The 22,400-nt window shown below is 32.0% G+C and overlaps 1 protein-coding gene across 2 annotated transcripts in view; it reads right to left on the bottom strand.

Moving 5' to 3' along the window:
- The window catches only part of LOC114331260 (NACHT and WD repeat domain-containing protein 2), a 206,679-nt gene that overhangs the window by 45,121 nt on the left and 139,158 nt on the right, over window positions 1-22,400 (bottom strand). For both annotated transcript variants that reach the window (XM_028280772.2, XM_028280781.2), the window contains exons 14-16: window positions 19,855-19,928; window positions 4,999-5,523; window positions 820-1,067 (exon numbers count right to left, since the gene is read on the bottom strand). In XM_028280772.2, coding sequence (XP_028136573.2) covers window positions 820-1,067; window positions 4,999-5,523; window positions 19,855-19,928 — 847 coding nt within the window. The remainder of the gene's footprint in view (window positions 1-819; window positions 1,068-4,998; window positions 5,524-19,854; window positions 19,929-22,400) is intronic.

Genomic DNA, 22,400 nt, shown 5'->3' with positions numbered 1-22,400 from the left:
GCAACTGTAGAGGCCAAGCATATGATAATGCTGCTGTTATGGCTGAAAAATATTCAGGAGTTCAGCAAAGAATTCAAGAAATAAACCCTAAAGCTGAATTCGTACCTTGCTCCAATCATTCGTTAAACCTAGTTTGTTTAGACGCTGCCTCAGTTGAGGTGGATTCAGTAACTTTTTTCGGCACTTTAGAACATTGCTATTCTTTTTTTTCCTCATCGACACATCGTTCGGAAGTTCTGATAGCAGCTACAGGCAAAAGCTTCTTAAAAAGGGTTCAAGACACGCGGTGGAGTGCAAGAGGCGATGCCGAAAAATGTGGCATGGCATGATTACAAAGACATTCTCGTCACTTTGGAAAAACTGACAGAGGCAGGTGAAAGCTTAAACACTAGGACAGATGCAGGTGCTTTACTAGTTTCGATGCAGTCATTTTCCTTTCTTTGTTTTTTTGGGCCTGTGGCAGTGACAACCGATGCTACATGAAGTGAATGATACACAAAAATATTTACAAACAAGGGGACTTGACATAATATTGTGCGCTAAGAAAGTAAATGCTTTACAGATAATATTGACAGAGAATTAATAAACGTAATTGTAAAATTTAGATAAACTTTTTTATTTAAAATCTAACCTGTATAATGCAAAATAATGATGACTGTTCTCGCCGAAAAGTTCTCTATAATTAATGTATGTAATGTATAGTATACATTAAATTAAAATACCTAAATAAGAGGGCGGCAAAATTGTTTTCCGCCCCAGGCAGCCGACACTCACGCTACGCCACTGATCCATATTTTAAAATTTTATACCAAATCTTACCACTTTCTAAATTCATAAGATTGATGTACATCCTATTTCTACTGAGTGCCACTAGATGCGATTGGTCGTGCAGCCCATAGTAGGGCATCTTTTGGTTCATGACACCCTTCAATTTGGTTAAAAAACTACCAGAATTCAGATCGAACGTTCTTAATTCCCGCATACACAATACTATACATTTAAATTCATCTATTGGTATTAGATTAATGGGATGTGGAACACCCTGTAATATCCTTACTGGTTGGCAACTGAAACAAACAATATTTTTTTATTTATTTGAAACTTATAGGTGAATCAGAATGTGAATAGAAGTAAACATACTGCAGTAGCCACAGTTAGAATGCAGTGTTGGTCTTACGATGTTCGGCGATGCCGCTCATGTCGGCACAGTGGTAGGTGCGCGGTAGTTTGGCGATATACTGAGAAATCACTAGTCCGCTTGCGCCGCTTGGGGCAAACCGGCAACGTGGTCCGCCGTTCTCCCGTAAGAAATACATTGCTCTATGCTACCCGCAAATAAAATTTGGCTTATCGAAAAAATACTAAGAGGCAAAAAAGTTTCAAAAATATTGTGTTTAACTAATGGTACCACAATAATAATTCAATTGGAACGTACACAAAAGTTTGGAGGGAGGGAGTTTAAGGAACAAAATCCCATAAAATTTGTATGGGGTGTACAAATGTCCCTGTTGTTTTTTTTAAGATGATCCTTTCACAAGAATGCCACATGTCCATTTTTAATAAAAAATCTCTTAAGAGTTTTCGATATAATATGAAAAAAAATGGATTTTCATTTTGTAACTTCAAAGGGCTGTAACTTTTTTTGTGTGCACTATTGTATATAGGTAAGTGAGGTCAATCAACCTATTTTTGACCCCAGAATCTGTAGTATAATTTATGACCAATCTTTTAGGGACACCCTGTATAATAAAAATAGCAATGAATAAAATTACTTTTATTAAAATGAAGTCATTTCTTTGCAATAATCATCTCAGTTTAGAACTAAGACAAAGAATGGGTAAGTGCTATGTTTGGTCTGTACTTTTGTATAGTGCAGAAGTGTACCTAAGGCAAGCCGCACACCAAAGAAACATGAAACGAAAAACATGAAACATGTAACGTGAAACATGTTTCATGAAAATAAAACACTGCTAAACAAATCTCAAAGTCCACCTACCAATGAAACGAGTGTGATTCATGCTCATGACACATTTTTATTTTCGGAGAGTTTTATAAATGGCCGGACGTATATTTGTTTAGCAGTGTTTTATTTCCATGAAACGTAATTTACGTTTCATGTTTCTTTGAAGTGCGGCCTGCCTAACACTAAAAGTATCGATTATGAACAGAATTGAAGTATTGGAAATGTGGATTCATAGACGGATGCTGAAGATACCTTGGACAGCAAAAAAAGCTTAAAAGGAAGTGGTCAATAAAGATAGATAACTACTAAAGACTGTTAAACACCGAAAAATGTTTTATCTTGGGCTTATAGTGAGGGAAATCGATATAGAATATTAAATTGACCCTTAAGAGTAAACAGTAGCGATCAACAGGTAGCAATAAAATATAACTTCGGGAGATAGTATCATAAACTTTGGCAACATTGGTAATCTTTGACATTATGTAAGATTAATATTATTGACAATTTAACTCATAGGCGCGCTAAATGGAAGTAACCGAAAACAATTTTGTTATTATTAAATAAATATTTATAAAAATAAACCCAAATGGGTGAAAATTTTATGTTAACATAGGTAATTGTACGAAAAAATAATAATAAATAATAATTTCATTGTGAAGCGAAACGAGAGCAGTCTTATTTTATTTAGTTCAGAGAGCGCCAAAGGCACTCTAGAACACCCTTTAACCCTTCTTAGGGTCCCATCAAAGGTGCATATTTCATTCTCTTTGAACTACTAAAATTCGGGCTACCGTTATCGGTTCACAACGAAATGATGGCATGAATGCCGTGGCGGTATCTGCTAAAGACGAACAAAAGTTTTACTTCTAATATTAACAATATCAAAAATAAAATAAAACTTAGAACTAGTCTTCTGGTTAAACCAATCGTGGCTTGTGGCTTCTAAAATTTGCAAGCCAACGAATTGCCGGAGCTAAGAAGGCCGAGGGAAATCTACCAGGTTAAGTCGTACTTCATGGAATGATTATTTATTATTTTGATTAGTTCTACTCGTAATCTGAGTATTCGGAACTAAGCTTTGTTGGAATTTTACCGTGCTGGACAGGCGGGAAGTGATATGCAGCCTGATAGATCTTCCTCGGCATTGTTAGCTCCTGCACTTTTTATAAAAATACACTTTCTTCAATTTTTTTATCCGATGCCTAGATTTTGTGTCATTTTGGAACTACTAATGAAATAAAAAATTTTAGTAGTTCCAAAATTACACAAAATCTAGGCATCGGATAAAAAAGTTTATTTGAAGAAATTGTATTTTTTTGTTCTTCTTAATGGCGGTACAGGCTCGTTTTTTTAATATTGTATTTAATTACAGAGTACTTTCCACATATTAATATATTTTTCAAATGGGCCCTGTACCGCCATTCTTTATTTTATTACGAATACGTGTGCCAAATATCTCGAAAAAATATTCAAAATTACAGCCGCAATCTTGGAACGCGTTTTTGCTACCCGTTGATCGCTACTGTATCACCTTTAGCAAAAATAAATTTTTTCGGGTTCAAAAATTGCAATTTTTCGATTTTAAGTTCAACCGCGTTTATCTCGAAAACTATGCATCCTACGAAAAAACTTGTCAGGACAGTTTTTGCTTAGAATGACCCAAAAAATACAAAAAAAATGTTTTGTTTTGCGAGAAATCGCTGTTATGTAATTCCTCAAGTTCTTTGTTTATAACAATCTTATCGACATCCGGATCAACTGTTACCCAACAAATTCGTGTTCTACGGGTCAAGATACATAAAAAAATCTTGGGTAAGACCATCTGAATAAAGGAGGCCGTTGTACCCCCTTGGCGACAGGACTATGAATATCTACCTAAAAAAAATTGGCATTTGTACTGTAGTCAGGATCTCTGTACCTAAACATAGATTTATTACGAATTTCATTTTCATGGGAAACAACTTTTCACACTTTTTTTATGTATAACAACAGTAGATTACTTCTTATAGGTACTTATATTGTTAAAATTTGTGGTGGCTCCAATTTCGATGTTCTCATAATTTTGGCACGGCTTTTAATGGACTTTTTCTTGGAATTATTCGCTTTATTTGTCGTTTGATTAACTTTTCCCATTTCGTTAAACTATTGATAATATGTTAAAAATAAAATATCCTCCTAAATCTTTATACTCGCATTAGAATTCGAAATGTTTTTACGTAAAATATACTTACCTACCTACATAGAACTGAACTAAAACACAATTAACAACAATCTATTATTTCAAACAGGCCAACAACTTATACAACAACAACAAAAATATAATAAATAACTATCAATAAACACTATTTTCCTATGAAACAACGATAACGAATTCTTAAATTAACACACTACTGCACTGGTCTGATATCAATAAAGATGACAGAACAAATTAGAGAAAATCTGACGCAGGTTTGTCAAAATGACACTGACAATTTCTCTATGTTGCCTAATTAGTTATTTAGTTATAATATGTTCGATTTCTTGTTAGAAATAAAAAAATTTAGTAGTTCCAATATTACACAAAATCTAGGCATGCGATAAAAAAGTTTATTTGAAGAAAGTTTATTATTTTTTTCTTCTTAATGGCGGTACAGGCTCCTTTTTTCAATATTTTATTTAGTTATAGAGTAATTTCCACGTACTAACATATTTCTAAAATTGGGCTCTGTACCGCCATTCTTTATTATATTACGAATATGTGTGCCAAATATCTCGACAAAATATTCAAAATTAGAGCCGCAATATTGGAACGCGTTTGCTGCTACCTGTTGCTCGCTACTGTAGCCTCTTAAAGGTAAAATAGAGGGCCGTAGAAGTGGATTGAGAACAAATGTACAAATGGACTCAGATATCAAATGTACGACAATGATTTCATATTGCAGAAGATCGAGAAGCCTTCGCAATGGTGATCGCCAACATCGGATAATTCTGATACGGCACATGAAGAAGAAGAAGGGAGACTTGTGTATAATAATTTATAATTAACAAATACTTACTTGATAATATCCCATACACAAAGCTCTTTGTTGTTCGTAGATACGGTAACAATGAATTGATCAGTCTTCGGAAGTCGTACAACCAAATCGAAATTCTTCTCCTCAGTCGTCTTCTCCAAAAACTGGTCTGACTCCACCGAATCTGCTTCGTTAATAGCAATCAGCGATAAAACAGGAGGGGATTTACATACACTATACACTTTAGATAAACTAGAGTCATTATTTTCTATACTAAGTTCATTCTTGCTAATCTTATCAGTTAAATATTTGTACATGTGTGAGTAGAATTGTTTGCCGTCGTAGTTCAATACGGAGGCGTGGGTTTCAATGAAGTCTTTGAGAACAAGCGTAAATTGGTTTGAGATTTGAGGATGAAGGTTGATGTCTTCTAATATCTGGTAACAGTTAGAGCCGCACACCTTGTCGTATATCCAGGAAGTATCCGAGAGGAACATAGAGTTCTCCAGATTGGAATGCAGTTGGAAGTGTTGGTAGGGAAGTTCGTCCAGTCGCCTGCGGTTATAACTGTTGAAGATATTCAATATTATAAAACAGAAATTAGCTTATGAAGTTTGTTGTATGAGGATTTTAAATAATAAGCACACAAATTAAGTACAAACCTAAGAACACATTTATAATAGCACCAAGATAAAGATAACGTTGATGAACAGATAATATTTTAACAAACATTTATCATACAGTGTGTACAAATAGTAACATAATTTGGTAATTATTTTGATTCCAGATAGGTTTACGAAATAAGGAATAATCTGAACTGAAATTAGCGTGAAATTCATAGCGAATTACGATTTACAGTGGAACCTCGATAAGTCGGCCCCCGATGACCCGGAAGTCCGGCTAAGCCGGGCCGATTTTCATCAGACAAACATTTCAACAATAAAAATGTATGTAGGTATTTACATATTATGTTAAAACATTTTATCTGTAGCCTCTTCTGGAATGTCTCAAAATATCGAGTTTCATTGATAAAACTTCGCTTGGACCATAATATAATATTTGAGAGATAATGGGTATTTGTGTAATTTGAACTATATGATAGTGAAAATGACTCATGGCACACGGCGGCGGCAGAGCGACGTTCATTATTTCGGGCTATCGCAAACAACAGAGGCACCTGTTATTCCTTTATTTATTCCCAACTGTCTTTTAAAAAATTCTTTTTTAAATCCACTGTCTTTTTTTAAATCTTTTAAACAATGAAAGAGCCACTGTTCTTAAATAACATAACATCGTTCCGATGGCAGATGAAATTGACACAACCGAAACTGAGTTTTTTTACCTAGAAATGAGCAATACTCTATTATACTATCTATACTCTATACTCTATACTCTATACTCTATACTATACATACTCTATACAACTATAGGTAAGTTAGATGTGTACTGTGCATATATATTTCATGTTATTTTAATTATAACGGACTTTATCTATAAGTATACGGTATTTTATTAATTTTTACCATGCTCTCCGGCTAACCCGGATTTTTGATAACCCGGATTTTCGATAACCCGGATCGGCAGCGGTCCCGATGAATTCGAGTTATCGAGGTTCCACTGTACTAGTAAAATCACTTTGTTTTAAACTTCTCGACTGTTAGAACTCGAAGAGATGTCATTGCCATATTTAACTAGAAACGTACAGTGCGTCTAATTTACTTACCGTTGCACGTCATTATCTACGTTAGAGATTTAAGTTGACATAGTTGCCCAATTACAAAAAATTCTTGAATTCATTTTAAATCAAATAAATCACACAACTTTGGCGGAAGTGGATTATACAGCAAAACAAATTAATATTCAATGTAAATAAATAAAAACTTTAGAAATAGAAAACAAGAATTAAGTTATAATCTTACTTTAAAGTACATAATAAAAACAGTAAATATAATGCAACAAATTCTTATAGTAAAGAATATAAACAAAAATGAAGTGTCATCACCGCAACTGTCAAATAAATGTTACCAATTTATGCCAAAATATCACCTTCGTTCGATTATAGTTACAGTGTTTTTCGAACAAATGTGCTTCATAAAAACGCTTTATAATCCATTTATACAAATTAAATGAAACATATTATTGTGTATTTCTTTAAGTTAACATTAATAGAAATCTTTAAATATTATTTCTACGCGTATATAATAAAATATATCTAGTGGCTGTAATGTCAGTGTACTCGGCAAAGTGATTCTAAAAAAGAACACACCGACCGCCTAAATATTTCGTGTTGGTATCATGTGACGTCACGGGCTATGACGCGGATGACGTGCAACGGTAAGTAAATTAGATGGAGTATATACGTTGTTAGAGACGTTCAGGCGTAATCCTTCGTATGGTATTCATCTTTTCATGACCATTTTTCAGTGCGTCACAAATTATAGAAAAAAAGGTAAGTCCGTGATAATACACATTTATGACATTTATTCTAACATGACATTTTAGTTAAATCTGACAGTTGTCACATTTTATTTTCAATTTGGAATAAAAACAAATCAATTGTGTCTATTGCATTTATAAAATGGTATTTTCTTTGATTTGTATAGTCTTATAAATTGTACAGATTATATTGATAATATTATTATTTTATTTAATAAATAATTCCTTTTTGATTATGGCGCCATCTATCGACAACTAGAATAACTAGAATAAATGTTATAAATGTCTGTAATCAGCGACGTGCCTTTTTTCTGTCACATACAATTTAATGCGTTAGAGAGAAATCGAAAAACTGTTACGCACTGAAAAATGGTCATGAAAAGGACTAGCTTGAATTATTCTTGGCGTGTGTATCCGTGACGAGTGTTGGTAATCAATCTTTGATAGATAAAGTGAGAATCTTTATCTTGTCTACAGCAGTGCGGAAGAGCTGCAAAGATATTGTGTTGAAACAGATTCTGAGGTTCTTTAACCAGGATGTTCTTCCACCTGGACCTCGCTTTCTAAATATTTTCCGTGCAGGAGGGCATATTTGGATTCTATTTGTATAGTGTGTCCGAAGTGTTGTAGCCAGGGCCGCGTTTAGGTCAACTGACGCCCTAGGCAATTCTCTAGTAGCCGCCCTTCAACCATGTTTCATTTTTGCGAAAAAAAAATTGCAAAAATTTGCAAAAACACTAAAAATGGATTTAAACTACGATGTTTATATATCTATAACAGAAAAAAAATTCATTCCAGTTCGATCACATCAGAGACTTCTTTTCAAAAAAAAATTTTTTTCTTGACAAAATCGACAAATTGTTAACACGTTCTTGCGTCATACTTGATGGGAAATTATTTTTAATTCTTGACATTTTCAAAAATGACCTTTCAGCGGACACGTTAACACATGGGATGCACAAGTAAATGTGCAAAGCAATGCCAAAATTAGGGAAAATATCTTTCAATCCACTTAGTGCAGTCACTGAAGGTTTTCACCTCCGATATCGTTGAACTTCCTTCAATTTTCATGAAAATTGGTGAGTAGTTAGAGGATACCTCAAGGAATAAAGGTGACATGACGCCGACTTGCGCTTTTACCGTGGTGGTGAATGCCACTTCTTCTCGGGGATGAAAATTATTTTTTTAATAATACCATAAATCGATAGAGAGACAAATTCTAAGCAAAATTTGTTATATATATAGTTATTAATATAAATCAATACTTTTTGAGTTATTAAAGATCAAAGATTTTATTTTATTATAAAAAAATGCATGTTTTAAATCTGTTGCTATATTTTTTTCAACGAGTACTCAAATCTACATAAGTATTCAAGCTTAAATAACGGGAAAGAGATGCATTTTATAAAATATACCTACTACTTACACACTTGTTAAAGTACTTCGGAGTACCTATCAAATGAGCTCCAGTAGAAGTTAATATCATCACAATTAAGCAAGTTATGATGAAAATAAGAGAACCCTTTAGAACTTTTTAGGAAAAAGTGAAAAATAAAACATACACCATTTCCTCAAAAATTAAAATTTATAGTAGTCCTTAGCAGAATTTCTTTATATTAGCATAAATAATGATTTCAACAATTTTGACCGGTTTAGAATGCATCTTAAAAAAAAAGATATAATTAAAAAAAAAAATCAGAATTTTTAAAATTATCGTAATTTTCATTTTCTTTTGATCATAACTCCAAAAATATTCAATATACGTAAAAAGTGATTTATGAATATCCAAATTTTAGTTTCCTTTGTATCAAATATTTTAACTTTTTATATTGTAAAACTAACGGAGGTATTTAAAAAAAAAAACAATAACTTTTTTGGAAAAATTTTTAAAAGATAAATTTTAATGCTATCAACTTGTCCGGGGACTCATTTGATAGATATTTCTAAGTACTTTGACAAATGTTTAATAAGGTTATGTTATAAAATGCATCATTTTCCGGTTATTTAAGCTTAAATACTTAGATTTGGGTACTCGCCGAAAAAAATATATATTCAATTACATATAATTCACTTTTAGTTAACATTAAAAGGTTTTTTCAGTAAGGAGTTTATTTCATTTTTTATTAGCTTCAATTTTGGTAATAATAACATTTTTTTTAAATCTTATAGTTTTTGAGTTATTTATGAAAAATCGGATAAAAACATGCATTTTTCTCATAAAAATTAAAATCTTTGATCTTTAATAACTCAAAAAGTTTTGATTTATTTCAATAACTTATGTAACAAATTTTGCTTAGAATTTGCCCCTCTATCGAATTCTGGGGATATTTTTAATAAAATAATTTTATAATTTTCACTCCCGAGAAGGGGTGGCATCCACCCCCAGGGTAAAAGCGCAAGTTGACACCATGTCACCTTTGTTCCTTGATATATCCTCTAACCACTCACCAATTTTCATGCAAATCGATGGAGGTTCAACGAAATCGGAGGTAATAGCTCATATCCACCTTCAGTGACTGCACTAACTCTTCTTTAAATATTAAGATATGTATGTCAATTAGCTATTTTATTGTGGTATTCTCATGACCCTTTAAGTGAATGCATTCATGCATGAATGATATATCTTGGTCGTCTTTATTTTGTAAAAGATTTTCAGCTTCTTAATAATTTCTTCATTGCTTAATTTTGGCAAATCTGTTAATAACACGAAAACGTTGATAAATAAGTCGATAAGATTCCAGACGTCTATTTAGGTCTCTTATCAAAGTGTCGATTATAATATAGAATGTGTGGATTTTCATCTCATCGCTAGCTAAAAAGTTTAGTTCATCATCGGCCCCCTCGTCAAATTGAATTTTACTTTTTCTCTTTCTTATTTCTTTATTTGTTATATTTGTCACAATTTTTTGGCTTCCTTGCGGTAAAGTAATTTGAAAGAGCTTCATACTCTTTAGTGACAGAACCCAGATCCATAATTTTTATATACAAATCTATTTTGTACAGTATTTTTGCCGCCCTCTCATAATGTGCCGCCCTAGGCAACTGCCTATATTGCCTAATGGATAAAGCAGCCCTGGTTGTAGCTTTCGAGACTTGATAGTGGTCAGTATCTCCCCGTTCTTCTTGATTCTTCTGGGACGTCCTCATTTATGACTCAATCATCATAGCGTCATCTCAAATGTTTCCAATCTTCTGCACATATCTTCGTTCAGGATCCACGATTCAACACCACAAAAAAGGACAGAGAAAACGTAGTATCGCAACATTCTTACTTTTATACCAAGAGAAAGGTTGTAGCTATTGAAAAAGGACTCCATACGGTGGAAGATGGATCTAGCTTTTTCTATGCTCGCTCTTATCTCTTGGTCGTTGGTCCATTCTTCATTTATTATGGTGCTGAAGTAGTTGCAGTGCGTTACTCTTGCTACAGGGGTTTTGGTTGAAGTAGAGTTGAACATCTGTTATCATTTTTTGCTAATCTTCTTTTTCTTCCTTCTTGTATGTAGGCTTTAAAGCCTATTTCTTCTTCAATATTAGCCTCCTAAATTGTTTAAATTATCGCACCATCTTTTTCTTGTTCTGCCAATACTTTTGGCTGACTACTACCATTTGGTGACTTATCTCGTGCTATTCGTACTATCCTATATAATAATTTTGTATCATTATTTTACATCGTGGTGGGTATTTAGATGTTGTCATACATTTGGTTTTTTCTCATGATATTATTATATTGTGTTCTGCTGTATTGAAGATGTGTATTAATCTTTGGAGATTGTCTTCTGTCTCGTCGATTAATGCGGCATCGTCTGCATAACATAATATTTGGATTTCTTTGTTCCCCATTCTGTAACCATGACTTTTACGTACTGCTTCTATTATTTCGTCCATCGTCATTATTGCTAATCATCATGTGATTTGTCTTTTATAACATTATTTATTTTAAGTCTATATTGTTGACTGTAATACGTGATATTGTGTATATAAGGACTTCTAGAATTTCCGCAAATACTACGGTATCATCTGCAAATCTGATCTTGTTCAGCCGGTACCGTAGTAGAATGCCTTTTTCAGTTTCGTGCAAAGCTTTGCTAAATTTTAGAGTAGAGATTGAAGCTTAGAGGAGACAAAATACTACCTTGCCTCACTATACTTATGTTTTTTACATATTCGGTGTACCTATTCACCTTTAATTCTAAGATTTGCGGTCTGATTCCAGTTAAGGTTTCTGATCATTTTTAGATCTTGGTTGCTAATTCTTGCCTCTTCTTTTAATATTTGCATCATCTTGGCGTGCTGTACTCGGTCAAACGCTTTCTCGTAATCAACTAAATATGCATATAGAGAGACTACGCTACGTGCTGAATGTTTTTTTTTTCAATAAAATGTTATATGGAACTATAATTATAGATATAAAAATATGCTACGGTTTTGGAAAAATATTTCAGGAAAATATTTTGAAGGTGAGAAAAATTTTGAAAAGGTGGACCTTAATAAAAAGTTAAATAATCAGTTGTTAAAAGGTACCTTTCAAATTATTTTTTGTAAGAATATTTTTTATCCTAGAAAGTATATTTTGTTCATGCCCATCTAGGCTATTGATTATGTAGGTACTATAGAAAGGAACTACAACGTTAACGGGGTTTTATTATTTCATATGGTCAATGAATCTCTATATATGAAAAAACCGCGGAGTGCTACCATTTAAAGGGGTGCTTTTTTGAGAAATGGGTGAATTAGTCCCTGGGCACAGGTTACATTAGGGTGAGTTCTACGCACTTTTAGTACAAACACGTCTACTTAAAAATTGTTCCTGGTTAAATTTTCTATCTAAATATAACTTTTTAAAGTCATAGATACTTTTTTTTTACAAAAATATATTCAAAAGAAAAAGCACAAAGAAACCCAAAAGAAAGAAATTTTGTTTTTTGCACCATAACTTTTGTCCACGGGGATATAGGTATAGACATTGCTTCACAGAAAAAAAACTTACATATTTTGTCTTTAAAATGATGTTTGGCAGAGGTCATTAGGATTTACAGTTTTCGAAATAGAATTTTTGAAAGTTAGCCACTCACAGCAATTTTGGGCAATTTTCCTTGTTATTTCGCAAATATTGTTCTGTAACTTTTTTCTACGTAACTTTAGGCATATGCAATGGTACATGTAAGATGAATAGAAATCAATTACCTTTAAAATGTTTTACTGTATAATGTTGTACGACTTCTTTTAAAGAGTTTATCTTTTTCAAGACTTTATATTTTTAACGAGTTTTATATTTTTTACGAAAATTTTTTTAATTTCCCATTATAATTTTTATATATTATATAATAAAAAAGAAAGATTATTCTGTTTACTTTAAAATGGTGTATTATAAAAAATTCTAGGATTATTTTTGAATAAAATATGCTTTTTCAAAATGTAATAAGTACTTGCAACGATTTTTGATTTTAGGATTATTTTTTAAATTCCTCATTATAACTTTTTTATGTGATTGTCTGTTATGATTGAATCTTATTTTTTATAGGTAATACTTTGGATCCACTTGACTCGGCCGGGCAAACTTCAAAATATGGATTAATTCCAATATTTACTGTCAAAGCTCCTGCACCACAAGCTTTGCTTGAAAAAAGAGCATGTAAATGTACCAAAGGATGTACAAAAAACTGCGGTTGTAGGAAGATAGGAATTAGTTGTTCAATATTCTGCAAAGGGTGCATGTGCATGGGTACTAATCGTGGGAACTCTAAGATAACTGAAGTGTCAGAGGAAGATATTGAAGCTAATGCTAACGAAGAGATGGACTTTGATTTTGAAAATTTTTTAAATGTCAACCTTTAAATAATTTTAACTAACGTGATATTTTCTAAGACTAATGTTTATATAATTTTTGTAAAAGAAATAATTTTAAATAATACCGTTAAAAAAATATCAAAGAATCACTCGGTTTCCATTACATGTTTAAATATAGATGATACACCATTTTAAAGAACAGAAAGTAAGCCCTCTTTATTGAGCAATATATAGTATATTCATGTAAGTACAACAAAAAAAAGTTATAATGAGAAATTTCAAAAATAATCGTAAATTTTTTTTGAAGTTATACTTCTTTACCGGCGATATGAGGGTGAATTTTTATATGTTAAAACCTATGATCCCGGCGCATGCTCATTATAACTTTGTTCTGATTGGATGTTCAAATGACATGTCAAAAATTATTCAATATGGCGGCTGTGGCACAGCTGTAGTTAGATTATTTATGGTTGTTGCGTTTCAAAATTTGTGTGAAAAGAAACAACAAACAAAAGTTAGTTAATAGTTATACTGCCTTTTTAAATAGTTTTCATATACCTATATTTTTGGACTTTTGGACAAGGAAAACTCATTCTAATTTGGTAAGTAGTTTTTATTATAATCATATTGTAATTAAACATTTGGATTAGGTTGAAATACAGTAGAGCGTCGATTATCCGAACTAATTGGGGGACATAGGTGTTCGGAAAACCGATTTGTTTGGATAATCGAACTACAATATATTGATACATATTTATAGTCATACATATTTATCCACAAGTGAATAAAAGCCATATTTATATACCTACATATTTATTTATACCTTGATAATGACAACTAGCAACTAAACAAAAAAGTGCAGTCTTTGCAACAACATAATTATTTTTGAATACAATATTGAAGAAAATTGAAGATATTTTAAGCGTCAATTACTAACGCTTGCTCGGTATTCGAGTGCGGGACGCGGGAGTCGATAGTTCGAATAAGCGGTCGTTCGGTTGATCGACGTTCGGATAATCGACGCTCTACTGTACATTTATTTTCTCAAGAATGGCGATTTTCGAGAGAAATCCCAAATTAGGTCCGATTTTTATTTTTAAATTATGATTTTTTGGCGTAGATTTATTTATCTAGTAGGTATGTAATGCTTTGATTTACATACTTAATTTGATTACCAACAAAAGTTCTACCAATCTTCATCTAATACATTGTTTTCTTACTGTTTTGTTATATTTTAATATTTTCTTCCACAAAATGTAAACTACATAATTTAATTATATTCAAAACAACTGTCAAAGAGAAAAACGTTCAGTTACCCTATTTTTCCACATGACAAATAATGTGGAATTGGACGAGTGAGTCTAGGCTTCGATTACGAATCAAAGCGCCCCGAAATTCACGGGTTCGATTTCCGATGCAAATTTTTATTTTTTTATTTTTTTATGCATTTTATGATTGTAAGTATTTGTTATATATTTTTTTTTCAGAAAATGCGTATTTAAAATTTTCGCCAACAATTATTATCGTTCAGAAATCATTTTTTCTTTGTGGCATTTTTCAATGTGTTTGTGTGCGTTTTATTCTTTTATTTTTTTAAATTTTTGGTATTGTCTTAAAAATCACATAATATGTAGTAGAAGTATAACTTCTTACGTGCGTACAAAGTACACACATTCTTTTTTTTTATATTATATATACTATATGTAATATAATATATATATATATATATATATATATATATATAATATATGATATAATAATATTATTTTATTTTTATATTATATTATAAAAAATCGTTAAAAGTATAAAACCTTGAAAAACCATAATCTCTTTTAAAATAAAAAAGTCGTACAACGTTATACAGTAGACCATTTTAAAGGTAATTGATTTCTATTCCTATTACGTGTACCATTGCATATACCTAAAGTTACGTAGAAAAAAGTTACAGAACAATATTTGCGAAATAACAAGGAAAACTGCCCAAAATTGCTGTGAGTGGCGAAATTTGAAAAATCATATTTCGAAAACTATAAATCCTAATTACCTCTACTAAACAACATTTTAAAGCAGAAATATGTAGGTTTTTTTTCTGTAAAGCAATGACTATACCTATATCCTCGTGGACAAAAGTTATGGGACAAAAAACAAAATTTCTTTCTTTTGGGTTTCTTTGTGCTTTTTCTTTTGAATATATTTTTGTAAAAAAAGTATCAGTGACTTTAAAAAGTGATATTTAGATAGGAAATTTAACGAGGAACAATTTTTATGTAGATATGTTTGTACCAAAAGTGCATAGAACTCACGCTAATGTAACCTGTGCCCAGGGACTAATTCATCCATTTCTCAAAAACGCACCCCTTTAAATGGTAGCACTCCGCGGTTTTTTCATATATAGATGTCAATTGACCATATGAAATAATAAAACCCCGTTAACGTTGTAGTTCCTTTTAGCTATCTTATTTTGAATATAATCAATCGCCTAATCAATGGGTTAACAAATAAAATGCTTATGATTAAATATAAGTAGATACCTTTTACTGGTAAGCATTTTTCGCACTAAATTTTTAATAATTAAAAAACAACGCCGAAATTTCTGCAAAAAACGTTTAGGTTTTCTTACTATGGGTATATATTAACTGAAGACTCAAATCAAATACCTAGGTATTGCAAAGTACTGAGAAAAATTTATTTCCCTGGAATTAATACATAATAGAAAGAATAATTACGATAAACGTTGCTCAACACAAAAATTTCTAATAAATTAATAGACCTGGATCCCGCGTAAGAAAAAAAAGTTTATTAATAGCAAGCTGAAAATTTGTTAATAGCTTAACGGTGTCTAGTCGGACAAACTTTGATGTGTGGGAACACTGGAACAGGACAAGTTTTAATTGTGGAGCATGATAAACGTGTCGTCCTGACAAGTTTATGATTGTGAAAAATAGCAAGTTGTTTTTAAGTTTATTGAATAACCAACGTTATATAATATATGAAAAAATGTTTGTCCGACAAAAATGTTGGGCATTTTAACGAGTCCGACACGTAGAAGATGTCACATCACAGGAATTATGTTGGTGATAAATAGCAGTCTGATTTTTGCAAGAGAGTTTAATGAAAGGTTAAAAAATCAATTGAAAGTTCTGTCCGACAAAATTAATGGGAAGTTTTCGTAGTCCGACGTTCTAAACATGTAAGATATAGACAAAAATGTTGGTGATAAATAGCAAGCTAATTTTGATTTTTTATGTACAAATTATATTTTGTAACGCAAAAAGTTATATGTCGGACAAAAATTTTGGGAAAATCCAAGGAAATAAGTAAAAAATCATTTTTTCAGAATGACTTAGTCGCATATTGATAAAGCTATTTTAGTTGTACCTATATTATTATTTATATTCACATACTTGCACATGTATATACATACATGCACACTCCAAAAACAATGAGGTAAGTATCAATGCATGTATATATTCCATAAAAATTATTTTTTGGGTGGAATTTGTTCTAGATATTCTCAAAATGATAATAAAAAAATGTTATAGAACATATTAAAGCAACGACTTACGGTTTTCTTATTAGGCGCATCAAAAAGTATGGAAAATTTCCTACAAAAAACGTTGTATACATTTTTTTCCATAACCAAATCTTAGCCCTGTAAAACGACGTTGAAAAATGTGAAGAGTGTAAAAATTCGGTGCTTATAAGAATAGACGTAAGTATGTGTATGTAGAAGGCTGCATTATTTGTCTGTCTGACATTTTGTACTCTGTACAAATTATTATTTGAAAGCACATGGTCTCTGACTTTCTGTTTGCCTCGTGTGTTGGAAATTAAAATTTATATTAACTATGGAGTGTTTTTGTGTTTATTTTTGAGTGTGAACAGTTTAAATTTTAAGCCATCAAATGAAAAAGTGAAACAATTCAACGGAACATTTTTGAGTGATTGTTGAACATTTTACAAAGTTCGTATTTACAAAATTCTATTGGATATCATTCTTCGTGCTATAATGCTTTTTGAGTTAAAAAGGGCTTCATTGAAGAAGGGTAACTAAATAAATTATTTATTAAAATTGTATAATTGTATACAAACTTGAAGTTACGATTGCAATTTATTATGAATTATTCTCAAAAGTGACATTCTTAAATGGCAATGTATTCATAGACATATTATTATTATTATGGGTAGACAGGGAATACAGAGCAAACAGTCTGTCGTGGTCTATCTATCTCTTTTAACCAAGCGATCCCACGCATGTGACAGACAAAGATGGCATAATATTGGCGTTACACCGGTTCCACCTCGATGCAACAGAGTGGCCCATACTTTGCCTAATCTACTAGTTAGAATGTATTGCAGTAAGGTAACTAAATGATGTTGAGATAAATCGAAAGATATCGATTGTAATTGATTGTAGGTACTTTTGACATAGAATAATCACCCATTATTAAAATTTCAAAAATTATTTTTTTAAATTGTCCGACTACGAAATCTACCCCTTAATTTTTTCCGACAACAGTCATTCTTTGTAAGGAATAATTTACTTATAGGTCTGGATCACGCGTATGAAAAAAAAAGAAGGTGTGTGTACTTTGTACGCACGTAAGAAGTGTACTTCTATTATATGATCAACGAAATTAATATACTTTAAACAGTTTATTTATATTTTATTTAAATATTAAACTAATTTTAATACTTACTTCTTCTCAAAAATTTTTATTAAAACAGTGCCAAAAATTAAAATAATAAAAGAATAAAATACATACAAACAAACACATTGAAAAATGCCACAAATGATTTCTGAACAATGTAGGAAAACATTTTAACTAAATAGGTATTTTCTGAAAAAAAAATTATATAATAAATAAACTTACAATCATAAAATGTATAAAAAAAATCCATTGGGGTTCGAACCCGCTTATCAGCGCAGTTAGTATTGAAATTCATTCACCTTAAACTTTTGACGGTTCTGAATTTAACCAACTTATTTTGATTTTGAATTGAGATTATTTAGAATTGAAAGAAATATTAAAATATAATAAAACATAGAGTAAAAAAACAATATATTAGGTGAATATTGATAGAAATTTTGATGGTAATCAAATTATGTAAATCAAAGCATTACATACTATTTTGGTAGGTTCTTTTTAAATTTTCGAAATAGGTAGGCACCTATGAAATTTTTTATTAGGATACTGAAACATTTACAATTATTACGTACCTGTCGCTTTTAAAAACTATTTAAAAAGTCACTACAACATTAATTTGTTTATCCAAAATCTCCGTATTGAACAATTATTGACAGATAATTTTAACACCCAATCAGATCCCGTATAACGTTTATTCCATACTGTCTGTGTGCGCATGCGCGCAGTATTATGAAATTTTACTCTCAATCGCGCCTAAAGAAGTATAACTTCAAAAGTTGATTAATAGCAAGCTGAAAATTTGTTAATAGCTTAAGGGTGTCTAGTCGGACAAACTTTGATATATGGGAACACTGGAACAGGGGCAGTTTTAATTGTGGAACAGGTTAAAAATTTGGAACGGTCACACCACGAAAACGGCATATTTATTTTGTCCGACAGAACAGACTTAAACTCTCCGAACAGAGATTAAACCCTCATGCAAAAATCAGACTGCTATTTATCACCAAATGGGCGTTTTAATGAGTGGAACATGTAGAATATGTCAAATGACAGGAATTATGACAGGTGATAAGTAGCAGTCTAATTTTTGCATGAGAGTTTAATGTCTGTTCGCAGAGTTTAAGTCTGTTCTGTCGGACAAAATAAATATGCCGTTTTCGTGGTGTGACCGTTCCAAATTTTTAACCTGTTCCACAATCAAAACTGCCCCTGTTCCAGTGTTTCCATATATCAAAGTTTATTTGACTAGACACCCTTCAGCTATTAACAAATTTTCAGCTTGCTATTAATCAAATTTTTTTTCATACGCGGGATCCAGACCTATTAATTTAATTTCGTTTTGTCGGAAAGCTATTTATCACCAGCATTTTTGTCTATATCTTACATGTTTAGAATATCGGACTACGAAAACTTCCCATTAATTTTGTCGGACAGAACTCCCAATTGATTTTTTAACCTTTCATTAAACTCTCATGCAAAAATCAGACTGCTATTTATCACCAACATAATTCCTGTGATGTGACATCTTCTACGTGTCGGACTCGTTAAAATGCCCAACATTTTTGTCGGACAAACATTTTTTCATATATTATATAACGTTGGTTATTCAATAAACTTAAAAACAACTTGCTATTTTTCACAATCATAAACTTGTCAGGACGACACGTTTATCATGCTCCACAATTAAAACTTCCCCTGTTCCAGTGTTCCCGTGCATCAAAGTTTGTCCGACTAGACACCGTTAAGCTATTAACAAATTTTCAGCTTGCTATTAATCAACTTTTCTTTCTTATGCGGGATCCAGGTCTAAAAATAAAATGTTACCAACCTTGTAAGTTATCTATCTATTGTGCAAAAATAAGCTTTGCAATAATTAAAAGCAAAATAAAAATAAAAATTAGAATTAAAAAGCTTTATTAAAAAAATATGTACATGCATAACGGCAAACAAATTAAATATGTACAAAAATAATATGTAAATCAAACAAAATGAGGAAAACATCACATCCATATTATCACCATACCATTTTCCTAATATATTTTCTTGAACGACCAGCCGAGCCTGGAGACTTGTGGGTTTACTGTTCCACCATCGGCCCTAAAAGAATCAATATTTTATTTGTAAATTTACCTACCTACAATTATACAGAAATAGCTGAAACTGCCTAGGTCACTCAGGTAGTGAGTAAAGGAGAGGGGACTTCAGTTGAACGCGTTGATGCAAAGGGTAAACATTCATTTAAAAGGAATTGTGCACGAAATTAGTTGCTTTGCGGCATTGAAAAACCTTTGAAATCTAAGTGATCTGACAATGTCGCGTCGCGTAACCAACGTTTTCGATCGGTCTGACCTTGGTTGTTTCGGATATTTCTGTCGACTTGTACTTAATTGTAGATATATCAAGGTAATAATAATTATTATAACATTTAATTTTTTTTCACTTTAATCAAAAGTGGTGAATTTGGACTAATAGAATATATGAAGAGTACAGAGGTTAAACAAGGGATGTAACATTTTATACATATTGAGATAAACACCAATAAAGGTTTTTTTTTCCTTACATTACGCATCAACCACGCAGGGTTATTAACGTGTATGGATTGTGTTACAAAATTATGAATTAAAAATAGATTTTAAACATAAAATAGGAAATTATAAAAAGCCCTAAATCTATACAAAGTAAAGTAAAATAGGTACTATATTCTTGGTAAAAGGTTGCAGTCTTTGAGGAATGTGAAGATGCTTTTTGTATTACTGTCTTTTCCGAGTGCACTATTTAATGTTGGTGGTATGTTGTACTTTTTTCGTTGCACTTTATACTTCGGACACTGCAATAAACAATGTTTTACGGTAAGGACACTTTTACACAAATCACACACAGGTTGATCGGCACGTTGGAGTATGTAGTCATGGGTTAATCGAGTATGGCCAATCCGGAGACGAGTGAAGATTACTTGTTCTCTTCTGTTCTTGAATTGTGGAATTTGATTGTGGTTAATGTCAACTTCGTACAACTTGGTCGGGGAGTCCCTCCATGTATCCTGCCATATTGTAAAAGTATTTTCTTTGAAATAGGCTTTCAGGTCGGTGTGTAGGGTTTTCATGTTCTCTTCTGCGTTTGGGTTATTAGGTGCATTCTTTGCTATTTTGTCTACAACCTCGTTACCTTCTATTCCAGTATGAGATGGTACCCAAATAAAATTAACTTTAATATTCATATCTTCTACCTGTTTTAGTTCCTTTTTAATGAAAAGTAGTAGTGGATGATCAGAATAGAGTTGTTTTAATGCCAATATTGAGCTGAGAGGATCTGTAATAATGATGTTTCTCTTTTTATTTTTGTTAACTATCAGAGCTAATGCTTTTAGAATAGCAAACAGTTCAGCGGAGAACGTTGTTGTATATGAAGGTAATTTATAAGCTGCTGTGTAATCAGACGAGTATATTGCTGCGCCAGTTCCGTCTTCGTTTTTGGAGGCATCGGTGTAAACTTTGAAGCAGCTACCATATTTGCTTAATATTTTAAGAAATTCTTGATTGATTTGACTTGCAGGCGTTTCTGATTTGTTTAGCCGCAATAAGCTGGTATCAGTAGAGGGAAGGCGAATTGTCCAAGGAGGAGGGGTTTGGATTGCGGAAATATCGTAGGTGTCTGGAAAATGAATACCTATTTTTAATAAGTAAGTTTTTATTCGGTAATAGAAAGGGTGATCAGTTCGATTTGAGTTTTGGAAACAACTTTTAAAGCGGTCAACGAATACGTTGTGTCTAACTGGATTATCTTGATTAGAGGATACTGCAGTGGCATAAGAAAGACTTAGATATTGTCTTCTAAACGTGAGTGGGATCTCTCCAGTCTCCCAGTATAGAGTTTGTATTGGACTTGTGTGGTGTGCTCCTAAGGAAATTCGAAGACCTGTATTTTGAATCACATCTATTGTTTTTAAGTACGTCTTTTTTGAGGAGTTGTAAACGATTGAGCCATAGTCAAGTTTGGAACGTACTAGAGCCTTGTAGATATGTAGTAATGTAGAAGAGTCGGCGCCCCATTTTTTGTTTGCAAGTGATCGTAATAAATTTATTCCAGGCTGATATGTCTTTTTTAAATGTTCTAAATGTGTTTTCCAAGTTAGTTTTTGATCGAGTATCATACCGAGAAATCTAACTTCGTCTACATATTTAACCTGTTCTCCATTTAAGTATAAGTTCTTCAGTTGTATTTGGTGACTTTTCGTAAAACACACTGCTTTGGTTTTAATGGAATTAAATTGAAGTCCACTTGTGAATGACCATTCTTCAATATGTTTTATGGCTTTTTGGAGATGGTTATGGATGGTTGTTAGGTTCTTTCCTCTGCAAAGTATAACCAAATCATCTGAATATAACCTAGCTTTTACAGGATGTTTAATTTTTGCGGTAATAGAGTTCATAGCTATAAGAAACAGAGTTGTGCTAAGGTTCGAGCCCTGTGGTATACCATTGTCTTGATTTCTTGTTGAGGAATATACGCTATCTACTCTGACTTGAAACTGTCTATTTTCTAATAAGTTTGATATATATTTGAGTATAT

Source organism: Diabrotica virgifera, chromosome 6, assembly GCF_917563875.1.
Source record: "Diabrotica virgifera virgifera chromosome 6, PGI_DIABVI_V3a".
Taxonomy (NCBI): Eukaryota; Metazoa; Arthropoda; class Insecta; order Coleoptera; family Chrysomelidae; genus Diabrotica; species Diabrotica virgifera.
This window is presented reverse-complemented; position numbering and strand designations above follow the sequence as displayed.